General features: G+C 38.4%; 1 protein-coding gene across 1 annotated transcript; it reads left to right on the top strand.

The window, feature by feature from the left end:
• Positions 1 to 614: 614 nt before the first annotated feature.
• CBX6 (chromobox 6) lies at positions 615 to 22,653 on the top strand. Its single transcript, XM_063426383.1, has 5 exons — positions 615 to 691; positions 9,214 to 9,257; positions 19,062 to 19,127; positions 19,716 to 19,782; positions 20,954 to 22,653. The coding sequence occupies exons 1-5, from the start codon at positions 623 to 625 to the stop codon at positions 21,797 to 21,799; spliced, it is 1,092 nt and encodes a 363-aa protein (XP_063282453.1). The 5' UTR covers positions 615 to 622; the 3' UTR covers positions 21,800 to 22,653.
• The last annotated feature ends 643 nt before the right edge of the window (positions 22,654 to 23,296 follow it).

Raw genomic sequence — 23,296 nt, 5'->3', positions numbered from 1 at the left:
TAAGGGCTCTCAGAGATTGCTGGAAATTGATGGTGAACATGGAGTTTATTTCTTGCAGATTAACTATTTTCACCCAAACTCAGATTTCGATTCCCTGTAATTAATTTATTGAATAGCCCTGACTATGTGAATGAACCCATAATTCTATAATATTGTTGTATCCCTGCTAGTAACAGAACATTTCTGAAGAACAGGGGTGTGTATCACTGTATTTCTTTATTCTAGTAAATGGTGTGATAGTTATAAGGTGTATGGGTACATGTACTAAACACCCACGGCAGGGTTTTACAGTGAGGGGTTTCTGCAGAGTTCCCGCCAAAATGGTCGGGGTCTCGGGTACGCGCACTCCAGCTTCTATTTCGGACGGGCCGCGCGCGGCTCGTGCCCGAACGCTGGCGGGCGTGGCCAAAGAACCGGCTCGGAGGAAGGTCAGCAGTGACGTCACATGGACCCGCCCAATCCGCAGCAGCTGAAGGGGACAGAGTGGGTGCCCTAAACGGGAGGGGGCGTGGTTTAGAACGTTGACAGCAGCAGTGGGCGGAGCCGGAGCCGAGGTGACAGCGGCGGGAGGGGGCGGAGCGTTCTGGCTTTTTCGTCTATTCGCCGGGGGTCTACGCCGATCATGGAGCTGTCTGCAGTCGGGGAGCGGGTGTTCGCCGCCGAATCCATCATTAAGCGGCGGATCAGAAAGGTGAGAGCTGGGAGGCGAGTCCGGACACGCAGCCACCATAGCGAGCGCTGTCTGCGGCTGCCGTGCCGCTGATCTGACGCACACCGTGCCCTGGCCTTCACTGCGGCGCTATGGCGGGGGCTGCCGCTCACCGTGTGCGGGCCGGGCACAGAGCGAGGCTGGCACAGAGCGGGCCGGCTGCTGTCTTAATGAGAGACACCATCATCGCTCTATAGGAAATACGGGAGGGGGCGATAATGCCGGGTAACCCCCACTGACCCCGGGTTTATACATTCATAGCACAATTATACTGAATGGGAAAAACAAACTGCAAAATATACACTGAAATATCCAACCTTTTCTGAGTTTTTATTATTATATTATATATATATTTGTGTGTGTGTGTGTATTCAGTTTTTATGTGTGTGTGTGTATATATATATATATATATATATATATATATATATATATATATATATATATAGTGAGTAAACCCTGAATTTTATTACATTTAAAATCCTGTATTGAGAATTTTAAAGCTAATTTGAAAGAATTTTCCAGCTTTTTTTTTTTTTTCTTCTAACATCAAAACTGAGTTTAGAATAGTCCAAGCTCTGAATCTGGTCTGTAGAATTTTATTTTTCATTTTTATCAGGTTTGATATTTGGATTTAACTTGCTAGAATTCAGGGTTTTAGAATGTAAGCCTGATGAAGATTTGGAATTTAGTGAACACAGCCAGCTGTCTACTATAAAATTGTAAACTGAAATGCAAAAAAAATACCCATGGCTGATAGCGGAGTTAGATAATGCTAACATGTAAGACGATATTGGCCTACATTTTGTACTCTGTAAAATAAAAAAAATAGAAAAACTTGAATGAGCCCTGAAGTCGGCGAGTTCAAGATGTGTCTGTAATATCAAACCACCGTGCATGGTAATCTGACAAGGCCCCTCTTTACTTGAACATTTAGTATAAAATCCCACTATCCACTCATATGCTAAAGCATTAGATACTAGCGGCAGTAATGATGGCTCCAATCACCTTTTCCCATTTGAAGCATCCTGCTGTGAGATGACGAATAAGTTTGTGTTTTTTTATTCTTTCTTTCCCATATGCATTGCAGTTGCAGCGGTGAATTTGCTCATGTCCTCAGTCGCCTACACCCCTCCTCCTAGTAATTTTTATTTGGATGCCATAGTAGTTTAATGACTGAGAGGCCCTCTTTCCTTCGCAAATGATCCTCCCCCAGTCGTCTGCATGTTAGTACTACATTTTTGTATATATTTAATTTTTTTTTTTTTTCTTGGCTGCTGGCTTTTAACTACGGCCATGCCACATAGTTTAGTTTTCTGCATGATAACCACATGCTTCCTGTGCAGCTGTGCTATTTTTACAATATCCGACCTAACATATGAAGAGGTGTTTCTCAAACCTTCTGTACTCTCAAAAATGTCACTGCTCTGTGTCACTTGACATTGTCAAAGAATAGGTAGATCTAATCACAGTGTATTTAATTCATACTTTAGTTTAGAAACAGTGTTCTCTTGCTTTTGCTTCCTATCTTGCACATACTTCTTTCAGGCCTCTGTATTTGTTTGCACCTGTTTACTATTATTGTATGGGTAACGGTTGGAAGACTCTGATACAATATGAAAAAGTGATGCAATATTGCAAGATAAATCATGTAGCAAAAATGAAACGGTCCTCTCTCCTTTTTCCACAATGGTTAAGCAGAGTTTTGATCAAAATTGAAATTCCTTGTTCTAATTAGTAGTCTTTGTACATCACTTAAGTCAAGTGTGGCCTACAATGCGCTGGGGTAATCAAGTACTTGACCTACAGCTATTCATCTCATGATGGCTGTACTTCTTATCACAAGGTAAAATCGTAAGTGTGAATTGTGAATGAAAAAAATAAAATTTTAGACCAAACTAGGCAAACTGGAAATATAACTGAATTGAAGAATTTCCCTGATTTATATTTTGGCCTTCATTTTAAAATTCACCTTAAATAGCTAACCAGTCACTTGACTGAACAACTCCCACTGAATTGGAACTTCATTGGTCTGTGTTTCCTAATTTGCTTTCTCGTGTTAATACTGGAGTTCATTTTCACTTCTTCAACTATTTCTCCCGTTTGACAGCTTTAATTAGTGGATGTTACTCCTGGCGCAGTGTGCATTTCAAGCACACAGAATTTCTTCCAATATCTTCAAAAATCTTGGAAGAAGTAAATAATTTAGCACTAGGTTTCAAAATGAATAGTTACAACATCAAGAATATTCTGACAAAATAACAAATCTAATTTGTACATTTGCCAGTAATGATTTATCCATCTATATTTAGAGGGAAAAAAAAACTGATTTTCTGTTAATCTTCCTTATGTGTAAATGACCCAAATTAGCCTCCTTCATTTTTTTTTATGTAAGTTGTATTTGTGCAGTTGAATAGATATATTTATTGTAATAAGTAGATATAGTTTTTCTATAAAACATGCATAAATACATCCCCTTTAACATGTTTATTGAAAACATCTATTTCAGTATGCATATCATTATGTACATCTTCAAGCACAACCTATGCACTCATGATTGCCTTTTTTATATAATCTAAAATACATTGCAGATTCTTCCTCTGGCTTCTTGTCGGTGGGTAGATATTGGCAATGTTTTTATTTATGCAGTTGGATTCTATATGCCGAAGTTAGACGGTAAAGTGGAGGGGGGGGGGGGGGGGGGCTGCAGTTACTCTCAATCTAAATTGCTGCAATTATAAGCCACTCTTGTATTAATGCAAAGTTGTTTTGGTAGATAGTGACCCTTTAAATCTCAAACTAGTTCCCCAGCCTCGCCATCCCCTCCACCCCCCCTCCCAATATTCCCTTAATGTGTCATTGGTTTTGAAATTTTAAATCTTTGAATTGCAAACATAAGTCAAAATGGAAAATCCTTCATAGTACCATTATTGATCACGGAGTGTTCATTGCGAACCTTAACGGTCTTTGTAATCTATAAGAAGTATAATCTTACAAAACTATTTAAAGCTGTTGTTATATAAACATTCTCCAAGTATGGCTATCTGGACTGATTGCTTTGCACAGTATTCTTAAATAACAGTGGATTTGTTTATATCCAGAAATTGAGTCTTTAGGGTTTTATTGTGACTTCTTCTGCATTAACTATTTAATCTATACGCAAACCAATTTTCTGACCTCCTGCATTATCCAGCAGAACTCAACCGTATATAAAAGGGATTGCACTCAAAGGCCTTGTCTAAAATAAATATGTGCAGCTTATGTACTTTTCAGCATTTCAGCTAATATACATGTTCTTCAGGTCCATGACAACTGAACCAGCAAAATGTGATATAGCTGGTTTACTTTAACTATATAAACACTGACAAAGCCTTTTAGAAAAACTGCTTATCTTCGTCTTAGTATGCACTGTTTAAATAAGTGACCTTCCTATAAATTTATACAATATTTGCATTTCTGAGCTTTGAATTGCTAGCATTATCTTATCTGTGCCACTTTGCGTTCTAGAAGTTGTACACCTGTTCCATAGGTGTGTTTCACGGCTGTGAACCCCCTTTTTTTTTTTTTTTGGGTCAATGAAAAGGTGTGGATATTGGTCCGGGATTTTTACAAATGCTGGGAATTTTAAAGGAACACGATGGGGTTTAGGAACAAAAACCTGTATTCCTGACCCTGTAGTGTTGAATACACCATCTAGTCCCTCCTGTGGGAGGTATTTTCTGTCCCTCATCAGTGACCTCAAGGAGAGAAAAATATTTTAAAATAGTTTTTTTTGCCTAACCTATACATTTGTTGGCAAAACTGCTAGCACCATGTATAGTTAGTTGTATGCTCAATTTAATGAGCATAGGTTGTTTGGGCCATGATAGGTGCCCTTTAATGTGTAAGCTGTAGAAGACCTGAATGGTTGAAGCTTGAATTAATTCACTAATTCAAAAGTAAATAGAAAATGAAAATCCACTTCAAATGCTAGCGATCCAGAAGTTGAGTATTTCTATGAACTCAAAAAATCTAAAACCTGATGACCTCAACATTTATGAAAGTAGAGTATAGTGGAAAATATAAATTTAAAACATTTGCTAAACGAATCCAGACAAAGCACAACCAGAATTATAATCTCTAGATCACAATTACCTCATCAGAAATCTTTCTGGGTATTCCAAGAAAAAGCACTGAGCTTTCCCCCCACCCTCTCTTTCCCCCAAGTGATTTGGAAAAGTCTGATCAGTTCCAGTCAGCTGTTACATTTCTTTAGTATTTGTTTGAGGTTTGTTACTCAACAAGAATAAATACTTAATCCTATTGGAACAAATTACAATACAGAATATGCATTTACTATTCAACAAATGTGTACTGCTGGGGAGCTTTCATTTGATACCAGCATGGATACATTTTTGTAAATACAGTACAACTATGCATGGACGTTAACACAGCCTTCTACGTTGCACTGTGCACACACCTGTAAAGGACAATTACTTCTCAGAAATAGAAATGATCAATTTTTTCCCCCCATTTGTAACAAATAAAAACCATAGACTCTGTTTGGAAAAAATGTCATGTGATTTGCAGAATTTGAAATAAAGTCAGAAAAGTTTCTCATGACTTAAGACACCCCAACATGGTTAGGCCTTCCTATTCTGTTTTCTGTATCTGTGTATTTTGTTTGGGCATTTGTAAATACAACTTTTAAGATTATAAAGGACCACTTCACACCACAAAGGCACTTCAGCTTGCTGAAGTGCTTTACAGGTGAGGAGTGTCACGGCAAGGGTGCTTAAATTATTATTGCACTTTGGATAATGTCCTGTAATGTAATTTGTGTGCTGCATAGATGACCTGCCTGTCTGGTAGAGGTGGTATTGCCAATGTCAAAAGGGGTTAATTTGATTGTATGGAATGTCAGAAGGTTTATAGCCTTAATTTCTCTTTAAAGCTGGGACCCTCACAGAGGTCAGATGACAGAAGGGGTAATGTCAATTGCATAGGAATGTGAAAAGGGTCAGATGGGTTACCACATGGATGGATGGATCCTGTGATTAATCAAACACTCTGCAAGGTGTGGGATTCTACACTTGAAAGTACCTCTTAATTGATGAGTCAATCTTTTTGATATGTTAATGGCCATTAGCCTTGTTCCAGTATCATATGCAAAAGAAAAAAACATTATTTACCCACAGAATAGTAATTAAGCCTCATTTTTGTTATATTTGGAATGTAACAAGCGCCATCTTCTAATCAAGCCCAAACATGATTGGTATAACTTAACCATAGGGGAAGGGGTTGTGATGTCTGCTATATTGGGTCGTAAGTAAGGTGTGTGACATATCTATGGAATGGAACAGTAACAAATTTGTAGATGCAATTATTATTTCTGTGGCAAGTACATAAGAGAAGATAGAACCAAATGTTTCCATTTGGATTGAGGTAGGTCTGGGGCACAAGGTGGTGGTCACTTATTGTCTCTATAGATATGCCTTAACTCCACCTCTGGGCGAGGCGTGGTAATCCACATGGTATTTCTCCAATGGTACTGAAGTGTGCATTGTAGTTGCTTGATGGGCCAGAATCTAATTCTAAGTAAATCACCATCTTTCCTACCAGAGACCCCCGGGGGCAGAAGTTTTACTTTGAAAAGCTGAGTAAGTGATTAGGACTTCTGTTATCTCATCCCTTTTGGTTTTATCTGTTGTTGGTGTAAATATTTTGATTGGCATCCATATTTTTGTATGCACTGTGACTAATTTTTGCTCATAAGTGTTCCTTTATTAAGTTCTGCCTTTGTCTGGTAAAGAATAACGTTACCTGAAGAGATTAATTCATATTTTGCAACTACATAGATATTGTGCAAAGCTAATTTTGGTGGGTTTTTCTTATTAAGTTACCAGGGGGACCAAGGCACCCCATTTATAAATTGTCTTGCTGGTGGCAGTGTTAAAACAGTAAGTTATATTATTATGCTTAAGTGTGGGTGGTGTTAAGGGGGATTTTATCATTATTTCCGGTCTAGTGCAGACAAATAGTGAACGTTAACCCTTTCACCACCACAACTACATCACGCACACTCTTGAAGTAGGGTGCATTCGTGACAAAGAGTATCCTAGTTTATTCTCAATTTGTAAAAGCGCTGATTTCTATGAGAAATCAGCTCTTTTATAAATTAACTAGGGAACACCCCCTGGCTGTCACTCAAACAGTCAGGGAGCTTTGCAGCCTTCTTGGGCATGCCTCCCCCTCCCCACAGACGTCAGATCAGCTCCAGACCTCAAACCGGGCGTGTGCAAGTGCAGGAGCTGGTGCACGTGGGCACCAAGTCAGAGGTTTCTCCATGAGAAGCATCTGGTTATTTCTCTGTGAGGAGACTGATTCTCTTCTGGGGGAAAAAAAGGAGGGCTTGCCAAGGCAGCTGTTCATAAAGGGCAATGAGACACTGGGAGTGGGGGAGGGGGTGTGACAGCTGGGGGAAAGACACAATAAGGGGAAATGAGATGCGTGGAGCAGCTGGGGGGGACGCAAAGCTACAAAGTTGGGCTGGGGGGAAGAGACACACAAATTAGACTATGGAGAGAAAGAGACCCACAGAGGCTGGGATGTGGGCAAAGACCCACAGAGGGGCTGGGTAAGAAACACCCAGAGGGGACACAGAGGAGCTGGAGAAGGGGCAAAAGAGACAGAGGCTTTACCTAAACCCATTAGATTTTAGTCATGTTGATTCTATGGGAGATTTAGTCAACTAAAACAATTCAGATGACTAAAACGGCTTTCTAGTCCGAAGACTGGCTAAAACTAAATTGAAATATGCTGCCAAATTAACACAGGTTTACAGTCTAGACTAGAGGAAGTAGTAGGGATATAGTAAGATATCCAAGTGGAAGCTAGAAATTGGTAGTAATCTCAGAAATTTAAGCTATAGGCAACAATTACATTGTGCTATATTCTGCTTTTCCAGTAAGAACCTATATAAGTAAGAGTAAATATGTAGAGCAAGAAGGTAGAAATAGTTAATCAGTCAGTGGCAAGACCATATCTGTGGTGAGAGCAGTGAACTTCATTAGGAAGGTGAATTAATCACCAGGTCTAAATACCTTTCTAAAGAATTGGTCATTTAAAGAAAAGAAAATATTAAAGGTGTAGTTTGTGCACGAAAATCACTTAATCTTATTAATGTGACTATTGCACATGGATGCTGACCCTGCTTCCTTGCAAATAAAAACAGCTTTTTTTTTTTTTTTTTTTTTTTGTTTTTTAAGAACTTCGGGCTTCTGATACGAAGAGGATCCCATTGATTTAAATAGAGCAAATACTGTATAAAAGTGTTTTTTATAATTTTATAGAGGAATATTATAACTCCTTTTTAAAGGAATGAAACCTATGGAAATACCGGATGAGGTAGTTATTTAATAAGAATGAAACCGCAATTAAATAAGTTATGTAATTTACACGGTTGCAGTAATGATTTCAGGTGATGAGTGCATAAACAAGCAGGTTGTGTCACGTGATCTGTAGAATTTTTTTTTTTTTTTATTATTATTATTAATGGGAGAGTCTGGAGATTGAGTGAAAAGGGATAATTGCCTAATGTTTCTTACCTCAACGGCTACATATCTCTGCTTTTATGGAATTGGATGTTTGGATCCATTCCAAGAATTCAGGCACTTATGGGTTAAAAACCAGAATTGCTGTGCTAACATTGCATTACCAAGTCTGCCAATTTATTTTCAGATACCGTAAATGCTCGTCTATAAGTAGAATGCAGTTTTTTGACCAACAATTGTGAAATATGCTATGACTCGGGGATAAGTCGAGGGTACGTTATTCAAATGGGATTGTTCAGTTAATGAACAGACTCTGACCACCCCTGGCTGTTAACCACAAAGAAGCATTTCCTAGGTGGCTGCCATTCGTCTATACAAACGCACATGTTGTCTCCCGAACGCAGGTAGCGGTACATGGTCGTTGATGGCATGGATCTCTGAGTTGGCTACGCAAGCCTGCAAACCACTCTGAAACTTGTACCCCTGCCTGTTCCACTTCCCGACCAACTAGGAGAACGGCGTTCGGGAGTTGACATTGCCCCGCATTAAAACTCCCGAACGCCGTTTGACTCCCCAACACAGTACAAAATTCTGTCAGACTAGCACTGACCTGTGGATAAGTAGACTCTGCATTTTAAAATGAAGTTTAAGACTAACATTTCTTGACTTATACACGAGTATATAGGGTAATGAAATTTCGTTGTGTGTGTGTGTGTGGTGTAATGATTTGATGTGTTTTGCAGCATTATATGGTTTCTTGTTGCCTTAAATTTCAATTATAATTAATGTATCTGAAAAAGGGGGGTAAAAAAGACCCAAATCTAGTCATTTTTCAAGCAAGAGGAAAGTTTATTTTGTCATTTACATTCTTTGTGTGTCTGACCTTCTTTATGACGAATATATGGATAGCATTATTCTGATTTTTTTTTTTATTTTTTTCTTTTTTCTCTCCCTATTTATTTTGCTTTTTGACAGGGCCGTATTGAATATTTGGTGAAATGGAAAGGCTGGGCCATAAAGTAAGTAAGCTGTTTTTGTGTTTTCATTAATACAGTACTGTGTGTATGTGTATATGGTACATCATTTTTATATTCTACTATTAATCATGTGTTTCCTGTATGCATCTTAGCAGTACCTGATTTTAATTGTTTTTTTAGGTTGCAGTTAAAAAAATATATGTATTTATTGAAATTATAAGTCAATTCCACATAATGATTGCTTACATTTTTTTTTATATACCATATATATATATATATATATATATATATATATATATATATATATATATATATATATATATATATATTTTTTTTTTTTTTTCTTGAGCTGCGTCTTAATATTCAATGGCAACTGAAATCTAACTTTGTTTTAAGGAACTCCATTGGTATCCAGACACCTTAATCTCATTGAAGTGGTCTGGGTGCAGTATCCTTGCAGCTAAAAACATTGCAGTTATAGATAAACTGTAATGTTTGCATTGTAAGGTTAAGACTGCCTCTAGTGGCTGTCTAACAGACAGCCACTAGAGGCGCTTCCTGCAGTTTCATAGAGTTTACTTGCATCAGGGACAGATGGACACTAGAGTGTTCCTTTTAAAGAGAAACTATAGTGCTGACCTCCCTCGCGTGGCGCCTTAAAAACACCTTCTGTCACTTACCTAATACCAGCACTGATATCCCTCTGTGCTGGATCAAGCTCAGTCTCCGCTCCTCTCCCTGCCAACATCAGCAGGCGTGGGGACCTAATGTGCATATACGGCGCACGCCCTCGCATTGAGACCTCCCCCACAGTAAAGTATTATTCACATATTTTTTTGAGGGGGAGTTTGGGTGATGCTGGATGTCCTCATGTACATTGAAACTCTTGCCTTGTTCTGTATGAGCTAATGGCATGCTAGCTATTGTGGTGTGTTTGGTTTTGTTTTTATTACAAAATTATAATTTTGGGGGGGGAGGGTTGTTTTTTAAAATTTGTGAGTAAGTGTCCCCTTATTTTGCACAGTTCACCATAGTAAGACCATACAATAGTGGCAGCTGGGAGAGACTTTACAAAGGGTTTGGTCACAAACAAACATGGGGGACCGTTCCTATTTAGCAACTCAAGTATTGTTTCTGACATTTATGACCATGAAATAAAATTAGACTCTAGATGAGTGTGTGTCTGTGACACATATACTTTAATGCTATTATCAAAAAGCACAGCAAATAATACAAAAGAAACAGCAAAAATGACAACTTAACCCCTTTTAAAGATATAAAATATTTAATTTTGATAGTGTAATTGCTTTGCAAATATAACCTTCTCACAATGAAGTCACGTTTGAAAGGTAGTTTACAATAGGTATCATGGATCATTAGTTGCTATCTCATGAACAATTCAGTATTTCCATTAATAGTTAACAGAAATTATATGAAGGCGACATGTCCACTTGAACAAATTCCTCTTTGTATAATCCCTCTTGTAAAATATCGGCACTTAGGTTTGTAGAACTGGTTAGTTATCCAAACAAGGATATACGATCTTGGGCTCAAGGCGTTGGGCTGAGTCAGACTTGGCTTTTTTATTTTTTGCATACACATGGAAAACCCACAACAGTGTTTGTTGTGAAATGAATACACTATATCTTATATATATTTTATGTACAGCTTCCCCCAAGTGGTATCCCAGCATATACCCCCCATATAAAATAGCCACAATATAAGATACAAAAGGAATACGGCAGACTGATCTACAAAAAGAAAAATAATTGCATAGTGTAACACACCGTTAAATACAAGTGCTGCACAGCTAGAAATGCACTCCTAAAATAAGTGGTAATTAAATCGCCTCTGGGGGTCCTCCCCTTAGATGTGTACGGGGCAATCCAAGGATCTGCTCCTGATCCCTCACATGGATTCCACACCAGTAATGATTCTCTGACTCATGGTAAGTATCCAAAAGTGTTACTTTATTTAATTCCAAAATAAATTAAAAACGTTATAAATAAAGACTAGAATTGGTCTTGCATGAAACGAAACATATGCTTTTTAAAGTTAAGGGATGATTAAAATGTGCGTGCGCACATGCGTTCACACACTTCCCACGAAAGCTTGTCATTAAAAAATTATGTTAGTCCAATAAGAAAGGTATTACAAGATACAAAATTCTATCTGTCTGTGTGTGATATAGTGTACATACGTATTATATGCTCACTAGCTAGTTCTGGGACAACTATTTCCCTCCCATGCACAATTGAACACAGCAAGGGTATAACAGTGTTAGCTGGAGATAACAAATGGTTTGGTCACAAACATGAGACATTTCCTCTTTATAGGAACACTATAGTCACCCAGACCACTTGATCTCAATAAATCTAGGTGCAGTGGCGCTGTACTTTTTCACCCTGCAATGTAAAACATTGAAGTTTTTTAAATTATTTTTTTAAGAAAGTGCACGGTTTACATTGTAGTGTTAAAGCCACCTCTAGTGGCTGTCACAGTGTGTAAAACTCTGTCAAGTGACTAAAACAGTGCTGGAAGTATGCATGGCACTCACTGCCCATATGCATTAGTTCAGCATTGGATCGGACCATCGTGGAAGAGGTCATGACTCCTTAACCACTGTGATAGGCTTGCGCTGGCAAAATGAGCACTCTAAGGGTATTACACGATGCCTCGATATCGAGGCATTGTGTAATACCCCCCACACTGCCGAGCACCAGAGTTGCCGTATGTGGCGCCCGGCAGTGTAGAGCAGAGCATCGGAAGCCTTCAGGCAGGCTTCTGATGCTCTGCCTGTACGGAGTGTCACGACGGGTTGAGGCACTCTGTAATAGTTAAAAAGAAATAAAATAATTACATAAAAAAAATTAACATTCTACCCTCCCTCTCCCTCCCCATGTAATTACCGATCACCACCGTTCCCCCACCGGCGGTCGGTCTTATCTGAGGGGGACTGTCTAGGCTCAGCCCAGACAGTCCCCCCTCTGCACTGTAGGACCCCCAGGGGCCATGTGACCGCTCTAAAAGAGCGGTCACTTGGCCACAATAGGTGTCCACAGTGCTGCCAGCAGGGGGACTGCCTGAACTGACAGGCAGTCCCCCTGCTGGTGAAAAAGTAAAAATTAAAATTAATAAATGTAAAAAAAAAAAATCATATATATTTCTATCTAACGCCATACTAAGTGTATTTTTTTTATTAATATAAAAATACTTACTGTAAAATGTGTGTGTGTGTGTGTGTGTGTGTATATATATATATATATATATTCGAACTGTATTTTGATATTAAAATATAAATATATATCTATGAATATCTCCGACTGTAGACTTACTGAGTACGTTCGACTAAAAATGGTCGTTAAGGACCGCAGACGTACCTAGTATGTCCGCGGCAAATATAATATGTTGTAAAATAATTGTACATATATTATGCATATATATGATTTCATTATTAGTGTACTTTGAGATATACACATATATCTCAAAATACACTTATAATGTAATCATATATATGTATAATGTATTGTAAAATGCTTTAATTATAATATTATACATACCGTATATACTCGAGTATAAGCAGAGTTTTTTTTAGCACATTTTCTGTGCTAAAAAAACCCAACTCGGCTTATACTCGAGTCAGAGTCTGTATTATGGCAATTTACATTGCCATAATACAGACAATGGGGCTGTGGGGGCTGCAGAGATCTTACTTACCTCTCCTGCAGCTCCTGTCAGCTCTCTCCTCCTCCGCGCCGTCCGTTCAGCACCTCGGTCAGCTCCCAGTGTAAATCTCGCGAGAGCCGCGGCTCTCGCGAGACTTACACTGTGAGCTGACAGAGGGAGCTGAACGGACGGCGCGGAGGAGGAGAGAGCTGACAGGAGCTGCAGGAGAGGTAAGTTACAGCTCTGCCAGCCCCCCTCTCCCCCCCACTGAACTGCCAATGCCACTGGACCACCAGGGAAGGAGAGCCCCCCCTCCCTGCTATGTATCAAGCAGGGAGGGGGGACGAAAAAAAAAAGATAGTAATAATAAACAAATAAATTTTTTTAATAATAAATAATAAAAAATAAATAATAATTAAATTAAATAAATAAAAATAATAATAATAAAAAAATTTAAATAATAAAAAAAAAAAATTGCCTACCCCCCACCAAGGCTCTGCAACACATACACACACGCTGCACTCATACACACACACGCTGCACTCATACACACACACGCTGCACTCATACACACACACGCTGCACTCATACACACACACGCTGCACTCATACACACACACGCTGCACTCATACACACACACGCTGCACTCATACACACACACGCTGCACTCATACACACACACGCGGCACTCATACACACACACGCGGCACTCATACACACACACGCGGCACTCAATACACACACACGCGGCACTCATTATACACACACACGCGGCACTCATTATACACACACACGCGGCACTCATTATACACACACACGCGGCACTCATTATACACACACACGCGGCACTCATTATACACACACACGCGGCACTCATTATACACACACACGCGGCACTCATTATACACACACACGCGGCACTCATTATACACACACACGCGGCACTCATTATACACACACACGCGGCACTCATTATACACACACACGCCGCACTCATTATACACACACACGCCGCACTCATTATACACACACACGCCGCACTCATTATACACACACACGCCGCACTCATTATACACACACGCGGCAAATAAATATTCGATTAATATATTTTTTTTAGGATCTAATTTTATTTAGAAATTTACCAGTAGCTGCTGCATTTCTCACCCTAGTCTTATACTCAAGTCAATAAGTTTTCCCATTTTTGGGGGGTAAAATTAGGGGCCTCGGCTTATATTCGGGTCGGCTTATACTCGAGTATATACAGTATATTGGAAATAAGTGTGTGTGTGTGTATTTTTTATTTTTTTAAAATAAAAAACAAAACAAATAGAAACACTAACTTTGGCCAGCATTTGTGACTAAGTGGCTACTACAAAAGACTGGGAATACCCTGGGTTGTCTACATTTGGAAAAGGTATGGCCATGATGGGGTTATTTCACATTCCTGGGTTACCATATGGTCTCAAAATGCTGAACACATATTGGGGTGTTCTTTGGCAGCAACCCTTAAAGCTCTCCGTACATGTATTCTTAAATTGCTAGGTGTGTCAAACAAATCACCATTTTTTTATAATTTTTTTTTACATTTGGCATAGATTGGTGGTAAAATGGTTGCATGAAAAGAGTAAAAATACCCCAAGTTTAATATCTTAGGTTGTCTTCTTTTAAAAAAAATATACATGTGATGGGTTATTCAGGGATTCCTGACAGATATTAATGCTACAATGTAACTTGCGTTAATTTTGAAAAAAAAAAATGGTTTGGAAATAGCAAAGTGCCACTTGTACTTATAGCCCTCTAATTTACCAAAAAAGAACATGCTAACATTGGGCATTTCTAAACTCCGGACAAAATGTAGAAACTATTTAGCACGGGTGAGGTTTGGCGGTGGGTCAAAGTTCGAAAAAAATGTTGTTTTTTTTACATTTATTATCATATTTATATGGTATATTATGATATGATGAAAATAATGGTATCTTTAGAAATACAATTTAATGGCGCGAAAAACGGTATATAATATGTGTGCGTACAGTAAATGAGTAAGAGGAAAATTACAGACAAACACCGCAGAAATGTAAACACAGCCCTTGTCCCAAACGTTAAGAGAATTGAAAAGTGGTCTGGTCACTAAGGGGTTAATGACGTTGCAGGAGGTGGGAAAAATGAGCGGCACAGTGGGAGCCTCTGCATCGGAAAAAGGCAAGTAAATCATTTCTTTGACGAACAGGAAGGGTAGAGCCTTACTAGAACTAGAGATAGGATCACTAAAATTTTAGGAATACAGATCTTTAGCAATTTGGAGTATTCTTTCTCAAATTGACAACCATGAAATAAAATTCAGATGTCTTTGTTCACAAGGTCCCCCCCGTGTACCTGACCCCATACTGTTTCTGTCCTATGCCCATTGTCCTTCCATCCTGATCTTACGGTGAGGTAGAAGTTCATACCCTTTTATCATACCAGCTTTTACCAAGTTGGGGCATTAATCGTGGGCTGATATTTTAACTCTGAGTGTTTCTTCTAGGAGCACTTTGGTTTGATATAAAACATGCTATTGGGCATGCTGGGTTGATTCTATGCAGAATTACAACTGGATTCATACACATTAACGTTAAAAGGTTCCAGACACCATTGGCATTTGAAGAATTCAGTGTGCAATGACACAGCGGGTTAGTGGAGTTTAAGCCATTACTGGAAAGTGTTCTGGTTAATTTCATGCTGCGAAGTGCAAATATTTTTCAAGGGTTTGTCCTCTCAGGAAGCTTCATTCACAAGTGTGTTGGATTTGTGGAATTTACCTGTCTTTCAACCCCTTAAATGGGCACAATTCACTGCCCAAATACAGAAAAATAACAAACATCACTAGTAGAAATACCCCAAATAAAAACATGAAAGCACATTTTCATTAGGCGTATATCTAAAAACAGCTTGCAAAACCTGCTGCCTTTGCAAACCTTCAACTTCTAGCTCCGCCCAGACATTCTGTGGCTGTCCAATCACAGACGCTCAATGAGAAGTCTTTGCAGGGCAGGTGCTCTGTGCAATTGCTGTCTTCAGGTTAAACAGCTAGCTGTAGGAAGTAATACGATAAGTGGTGTGCCTGAGAGCCATAGGGGTGGTAACAAGGTTAAATTAGAAAAGTGCCAATTTTTTATTGTGTTTTACACTTTTTGTAAAATGGGGGAGGAGGGCAGAAGAGGACACACTCTTTATACATAAAGCATGTCTGCAAACTACAGTGATTTAGGGGTCTGGAGTATCGCTTGAAGGACACCGCTTCAGTTTGCTTGCTTTGTACTTAAGGACTTAATTTTGGGAATTTTTCCTACGTGTGTTCACGTCCAATTTCTATCTTTGGCATTTATTGCACAAATGTCAAGTCTCCCACAAAAAGCTGCACCCTAGAATCACAGAAGCTGAGCACAATCACAGTGATTTCAGTTGACTTAAAAGGTTGTATGCAGCACTTAAAGTGAACTTATCGATCAGTCTGGGGCACCACTAATTGTGGCTCCAGGTGACCTAGGGGTGCCCAGTATATTGACAGATGCCTGGGTCTCCCTTGTGTGAGCAGGGATTTAACCCTGCTCACACCAAGTTGTAGAATTTAAATCCCCATTGAAAGATCTGTCTGAGTGCAGCTCTCAAGCGCTCCGTGTAGCTCATCTGTCAGTGGGGTGCCTCTGATTCTGGGTTAATGATACCTGGGGCTCCCCTGTTACCAGCAAGTAAAATGTTTGTGACTGGGTTCTTTAAAATAGAAGTCATCTAGGATCAGCTCAAGCGGAGGACAAGTTTATTTTGGCTTCAAAGTCAGTTGTTTTATTTATTTTTTTGCTTTTTCTCTAGAAGGTGTGACTGCAGCAATCATTTAAAGCAAACCTTAATAAGGTGGTGGAGAGGGTCTTTGAACACCTGTTCTGTGACTGCATTTCCTCCCTTTTAACAAAAGTCTCTTTTCCAGCAAATTAAATTAAGCAGTTCCTCTGACAGAGTGCGTGAGTCTAGCTACTGACAGTCTTTACTTTTGAACCCTATGTGATGCAATTAGGAGACAGACCTGTGGTTTAATTAGCTCTCACTCAAAAACCTGATCTGGCTTAAAAACAGCTTGCATGGCTGTGGAGTACTGGCCAACCCTGATCTGCACCTCTGGGCCCAAAAATACAATCTACGTAAACTTGTACATACAGGTTTTTCCCTAGGGCTCTTCACATCTGTAAAGGGGGAAAAGTGATGGATTTGTTGTTCTAATATACCTCCTATCAAACACTTGGCAAAGCACATGGTTTACTGTGCTGCTTTCATGTAAAGTCAAGAAAAACTGCCTGGTCGTGTTTCATCCTAATAGCATGTGGAAAAAAATATGCCATGTACATAAGGGATTTGAATATAAACCAGTCTAGTTAAAATTTGCTGTTTGTGATGACACCTTATGTGAAGGTCTTAAAGGAGAAAATGCCACTTTACACCAATTGTAATATTCTGTTTGTTTAACCCTGTATTGAGAAAAATTATTTAAAATGTGAAAAAATAAAATCTAAAAATCAACTCCCCTTTATATCACTACTTTATATCCCCACATTTTGGCTCTGTGTAAGTCATTGTTAAAGGGACACTATAGGCACCCAAACCAATTCAGCTCATGAAGTGTTCTGGGAACACTGTCCTTGTCAGTTTTTATCCATGCAAATTGCAGTTATTGGGAAACTGCAATAATTACATTGCAGGGTTAACTCCAATTCTAATGGTTGCCCTATGCGTGAGCACATCCAGCATCCACTAAAACCCAATATTAACCCATTAAGGATACATGACAGATATTCCATCATAATTCCCTTTTATTTCTGAATTTGTGTCCTTAAGGGGTTAAAGCATTGATTTAGTGCTTTCCTATGGGGTTGTCCTAATGCGAGCTTGGGGTGCATGCGCGTTAGGTTCCCCATGTCCAGGGAGCTTGACACCCCCAGCGCTGAGGGACATCGGCGCTGAAATCAAGTGAAAAAGGTTTTTTTAACCCTATGTGCTCTGTGGGTACAAGGGAGGGGGAGCCTTCCTTTCTTTCCCCTCTTAATTTGTAGTGTTAAACTGAATTAATTTTATTAATATGTTTTACTTTTGTATTATTTTGATTTATCTTTTAAAAATATATTGAATGTTTAAAATTATTTTAAAAGTTTATCGAAAAATATTAAAACATTTGGAAAGCTTTAAACAATACTATTAAATCAAGGCCATAATTTGATACATTTAAATAAAAATGGAGCATCTCCTGTAAAAAGGTTGATACTAGCCATAGGTGACTTTAAATGTTTTTGTTTTTTCTGTGTTTGGGAGACTTGGTGTCCGTTTGACCACTTCACTTCCAGAATACAATATAAAGGCTTTTACTTTTGTGTAATTTCAGTACAAAATGTATTCCATAAAGCCTCACTCCTCCTGACTTTAAGAATGATTAGGAAGCGGATAAGTGAAGTGCTACAGGTGTTAACTGCCCCATCCTTATATCAAAGTCTACTATATATATATATATATATATATATATATATATATATATATAATCTCCTAAGTTGCTGCCTTGTGGCTGGTATACAGCTTGCGTGGAGGATAATCTTATCACTCAAAGCCGAAGGCAGTACTTGCATATGCCATATAGGACCCAAATGCTTCTCTGAGAACCAGTTGTGAGGAGACAGTCTCGCCTTCGAATCAGAGATAAATACTCTCCATTTTAGAATGCTGGGGTACTGAATCCAACACTCCAGCATTACAACTAAATGTACTAATTTCTAAAACTGGAGTGTCCCATTAAATTGTTGTTTTGGTGCTTGGAGACCTTTAAGAAAACTAAGACTAGGATAATCGTATGTCATTTGTGTGTGCTGGTCTTATTACATTAGTATACTTATTCATCTATCGAAGTGTACAGTGTTTTATAAAAAAAAATTCTCTACATTCCCATGCCAAATACGCCTATTTAAGCTACCTTTACGCCCCTGCCATTGTTAAGCTCACACTGTCAGTCAGCGGTTAATAATATTATGGAACCTCCAGTTTTGCAGTGGTGAGTACATTTTAAAGCCTGTCTAGCAGCCTATTCCTTAAAATTAATTAATTACATTTCATATATATAATTTTATTTTTTCTGACCTAGATCATTTGATATAATTGTGTTGCAGGTACAGCACCTGGGAGCCAGAAGAAAATATTTTGGATTCCCGTCTCATTGTAGCTTTCGAGCAGAAGTGAGCATTTTTATTCTTCCTCAAATGCATTATCTTGTTTGATTCTAAACGCCATAATAACTAGATCTTAATTTAGTAGCTATATTGCGAGTAGTCTGTGCCTGCCGTATCTTCGTATTTTGTGTGTACCTTTTTTTTTTTTTTTTTTTTAATATTTTTATTTTACCAAACTGTACTCAAGCAGTATTAATAAATGCAGGTTCACCCTTGTTTTCTTCTGTACCCTTACCCCAACAACAATGAAAACAGTTTAAAACATTTCAAAAATAAAGAATAAAAAAAAAAAAAAAATGCCGGTTCTACCAGCACTAAAATTTAGGTCTTTCTGCTGCTGAGGTTGTTTAGAACTTTCCCTATAACATTGCTTTCATTTGTATGACTGTCAAGCTTTAACTGGATATGTTGTCTAGTGTATGTGCTTAATCACTTCTGTGGTAATGACAGTATACAGTGCTTCTGTAGTAGAATATTGTGTATGTACCCTTAGATGGTGGAAATGTGATTGCTCTCTAAAATGTGCTATTTGTTCCTGAGACTTGTATCGTGAATTGGCTCATTGATTTAATTGTATTTTCATGATTTGTACAGGGAAAGAGAGCAAGAAATTTATGGACCTAAAAAACGAGGCCCTAAACCAAAAACCTTCCTCTTAAAGGTAAAGTTAAACTGATTTTTCTTGATAAGACAGGATAACAAATCTTTAATCTGAAAGAAAAGTGTTCTATGTACTGTCTAAAATGGTGGGATTTCAACCAGTGTACCAGTGCATTAGCAAAATGCATAGGGCTTTTCAAAGTGTTCCTCAATAATAACTTGCTTAAATTTGGAGTTTGAAGAGTGGGTTAAGTCCAAATGAGGCAAAAATAAAGTTGTGTCTAAGGTTGAGAGTCTGTCCAGAACAACTACTTTTGCCTTAAGTTTTCCATTTGGAGTTAGTTTGTGAAAATTCTGAATATAATAACACTGGAAGTGTTCTGTTCTTAAAAAATAAAATGCGGTGCAAAATTATAAGAAGGAAGAGTCCCCAATGGAATGCAATGCATCTGGTGGTTTAACTGGTTTCCTTTTGTGATTCTCATTTTAGTTCTTTAGACCACTTTTTACAAAAGAACACTTTTTAATAAAGCTTTCCAAGAGACTTCGGTTCTGAAATAGGTTGAATTGTGATTTATCTACTGGAGTGTCTGTAAATAAAAGGTTTACCTTAGCCTATAATCTAGTAGTGAGTAGGTTTGCTTGCCACAGCTCCCCTCTTCCTGCCCTCATAGATAAGCTTCACAGTTGCCACGGGGCTTCTCCTAGAGAAGCATAGACTTGCAACTTGTGTTGGTGTGTAAACCAACAAGGATCAGTGCAACCATGTCCTTTTCTAAGATAGCCAATATCTTTTGAATTAAGCACTTTTTATAAAGTGACAAGGGAGAAACACTCTTAGTCCCTAAAGCACTTCAACAAGATTAAGTGAATTTAGAGGTTTGGAGTGTTCTTTTAAATAACCATTGTTATTTGTCATACTTATATTTTACCTCCATCTACAGAACTTTCCAGGATTAGAGCCTCCCTACTTTTTTGTGTTACCAGAACATAGATTGCAATTAATGACACATTTGTCTTGTAGACCATCTAAATCTGGGCTGTAATTTTAGTTGAAATGTTTTCTAGGAGTCTGAACAATACAATGTGATTTCTGCTCATAAAAATGTTGATTAATATTTGTATCAAGATATTTCTTCAGTCTTTACATTTACTGTAGTGTAGTCCTACTTATTACTAAGTAAACAAGTTCTTGCTTTATCAGTTTTTTTTTAATATCTTCTTGTTTCCAGGCCCGAGCCCAGGCTGAAGCTTTACGTGTGAATGATGTCCATTTCACCGTCAAACCAGGTTCTAGTGCTTCTCCAAAACTCCACTCCAGCGCTGCAATGCACCGCCTGAAGAAGGACATACGCCGTTGTCACAGCATGTCTCGACGCCCACTTCCCCGTCCAGACCCTTCGGCCCCTTCTGGAACAGGCTCTGGCTTGCGCCCTCCAGTGTCTCCTTTCTCTGAAACTGTTCGGATAATCAATCGAAAGGCAAAGCCTCGGGAACCCAAAAGGAACCGCATCATCCTCAACCTTAAGGTGATTGACAAAGGTGCAAAGCCACCTCTAGGGCGCCCCAAAATTCCATCTCGGAATAGGGTTATAGGAAAAAGTAAGAAGTTTAGCGAGAGTATGCTGCGCAATCAGCTTCGTCATTTCAAGTATGGAGCCTACCCACTTTACAACAAGCCTGTTCTGCGTGGTCCAGATGCTGGTAAGCCTGAGGAAGCTTCAACCCTCCAAAGCATGGCAGATGACAGCTCCAGCACTTCTGGATGCCCTTCCCCAGCCCCTTCTGACGACCGCCCTCCTAAGCTGCTACCTGAAACCCTTAGCCCTGCTGTTCCTGATTGGCGAGAATCCGAGGCTCTGGATCTCTCCATCCCACCAGAGTCATCTGCTAGCAAACGTGGGCAAGGAGAGCCTGATGATTCTGATCCTGAAGAGGAAGCTGGAGATTGGCGTCCTGACATGTCCCCTTGCTCCAATGTAGTCGTAACAGATGTCACCAGTAATCTGTTGACAGTCACCATTAAAGAGTTCTGCAATGCTCAAGATTTTGAGAAAGTAGCTGCTGCTGGCAAATAAGAAGTGGAAAGAAATATTGTCCGCAAGAAACACATGGGGGAGAAAATGTATGGAATATTTAAAAGTTAACTCACGCTTCCTGTCAGAGGTCAAAACAAAAACCTTTCCATACAAGTTTTGGTTCAAATTTTGGAAGTGGCGCTTCACTCTAAGACTGTCTTGATTTCATACACTTGAAACTGCTCTTCATTCAAGAATGTCTCTTAGAATAGCCCTACTTTGTAACTTTGAACTCCTCTTTTTTTTTTTTTTTTTTTCCCCCTTTGGCAGATACAATGATTTGTGTACATGTATGCAGTGGTGCTTTATTTTATTTCACCCCCTCCCCTCCTTTTTTCCTTCTATCTCATCTTCTCTAACGTTGACAGAATATTAAGAAGGTTTGGCTTGGCCTGCTCAGTCTGCTGAGTTAATTGCACAATTTGTGCAATATTAATATATTTATCTTGATTTTTGTGTAACAGCGAGGCAGCAAAAATAATTTAAAATTGAGGAAATCCAGAATTTGTCAGTTACATACAAAACACTCCTAATTTGAGTATAGATATTTGGTCTATCATGCCCCCACAACCGCTTGTAAAATTAATATTAAAAATAAATATTTAAATTACAATTTCCCTTAGTTTGAATCTAAATTGGCAATTCAATTCAACAAATATATTAAAAGCTATACTATCTGTGGGGCACAAGATGGTGCCCAACCAAAACAAAAAAGTGAGAAAAAGAAAGCTCGAACCAGACTATCACTTTTCTGTTGGTGATAGTTTCTTGTTACCTTATCCAAAGAAATGTGTTTAAGTGGTGTGAGTAAATCATGCATTTGAGGTAAGTGAAATTTTTTTTTTGACCTTTGTGGCAAGACACTTCATTTTTTTTTTTTTTTAAAGCTACATTGTCAACCATAATGTTTGGACATCTTTAAAGAAAGGGCATACTACCATATACATGTAAACTCTAGTAATCCTTTAGTAGTGCAGTAAGCATGCACGGTATATATTTTTTTTTTTTATGTAAAAAAAAAAAAAAATTATATTTATATATATATATATATATATATATATATATATATATATATATATATATATATATATATATATATATATATATATATATATATATATAATTTTCCAAAATGGCATGTAAAGACAACATTTATAAGGGGGAGAAAATGTGAAATACTGAATTAGAATAATTTTTTTTTTTTTTTTTTACCAACAATAAAAGCACAGCCCAAGAAGTTAATCGGTTGTGTTAAAATGTCCGTAGGTACCCATCCCACTTTAAAGGGCAGACTGAGCAAGCCAATTATCACATCCATTATTATTAAGCCCTTTTTAATTAGACCCTGTAACATGAATTTTGAGGAGCTTTTGAATGTAATCAATTGAAAGTTGTTTTGTTTGAGTTTATCTATATATTATTTTTTTTGTGTGTAGGATGTGTTAATCCTGCTAGATTTTACCCATGAATTCCAAAACTGCATTTTTGTTTTAGTGG

This window comes from Pelobates fuscus, chromosome 7, assembly GCF_036172605.1.
Source record: "Pelobates fuscus isolate aPelFus1 chromosome 7, aPelFus1.pri, whole genome shotgun sequence".
NCBI lineage: Eukaryota > Metazoa > Chordata > Amphibia > Anura > Pelobatidae > Pelobates > Pelobates fuscus.
This window is presented reverse-complemented; position numbering and strand designations above follow the sequence as displayed.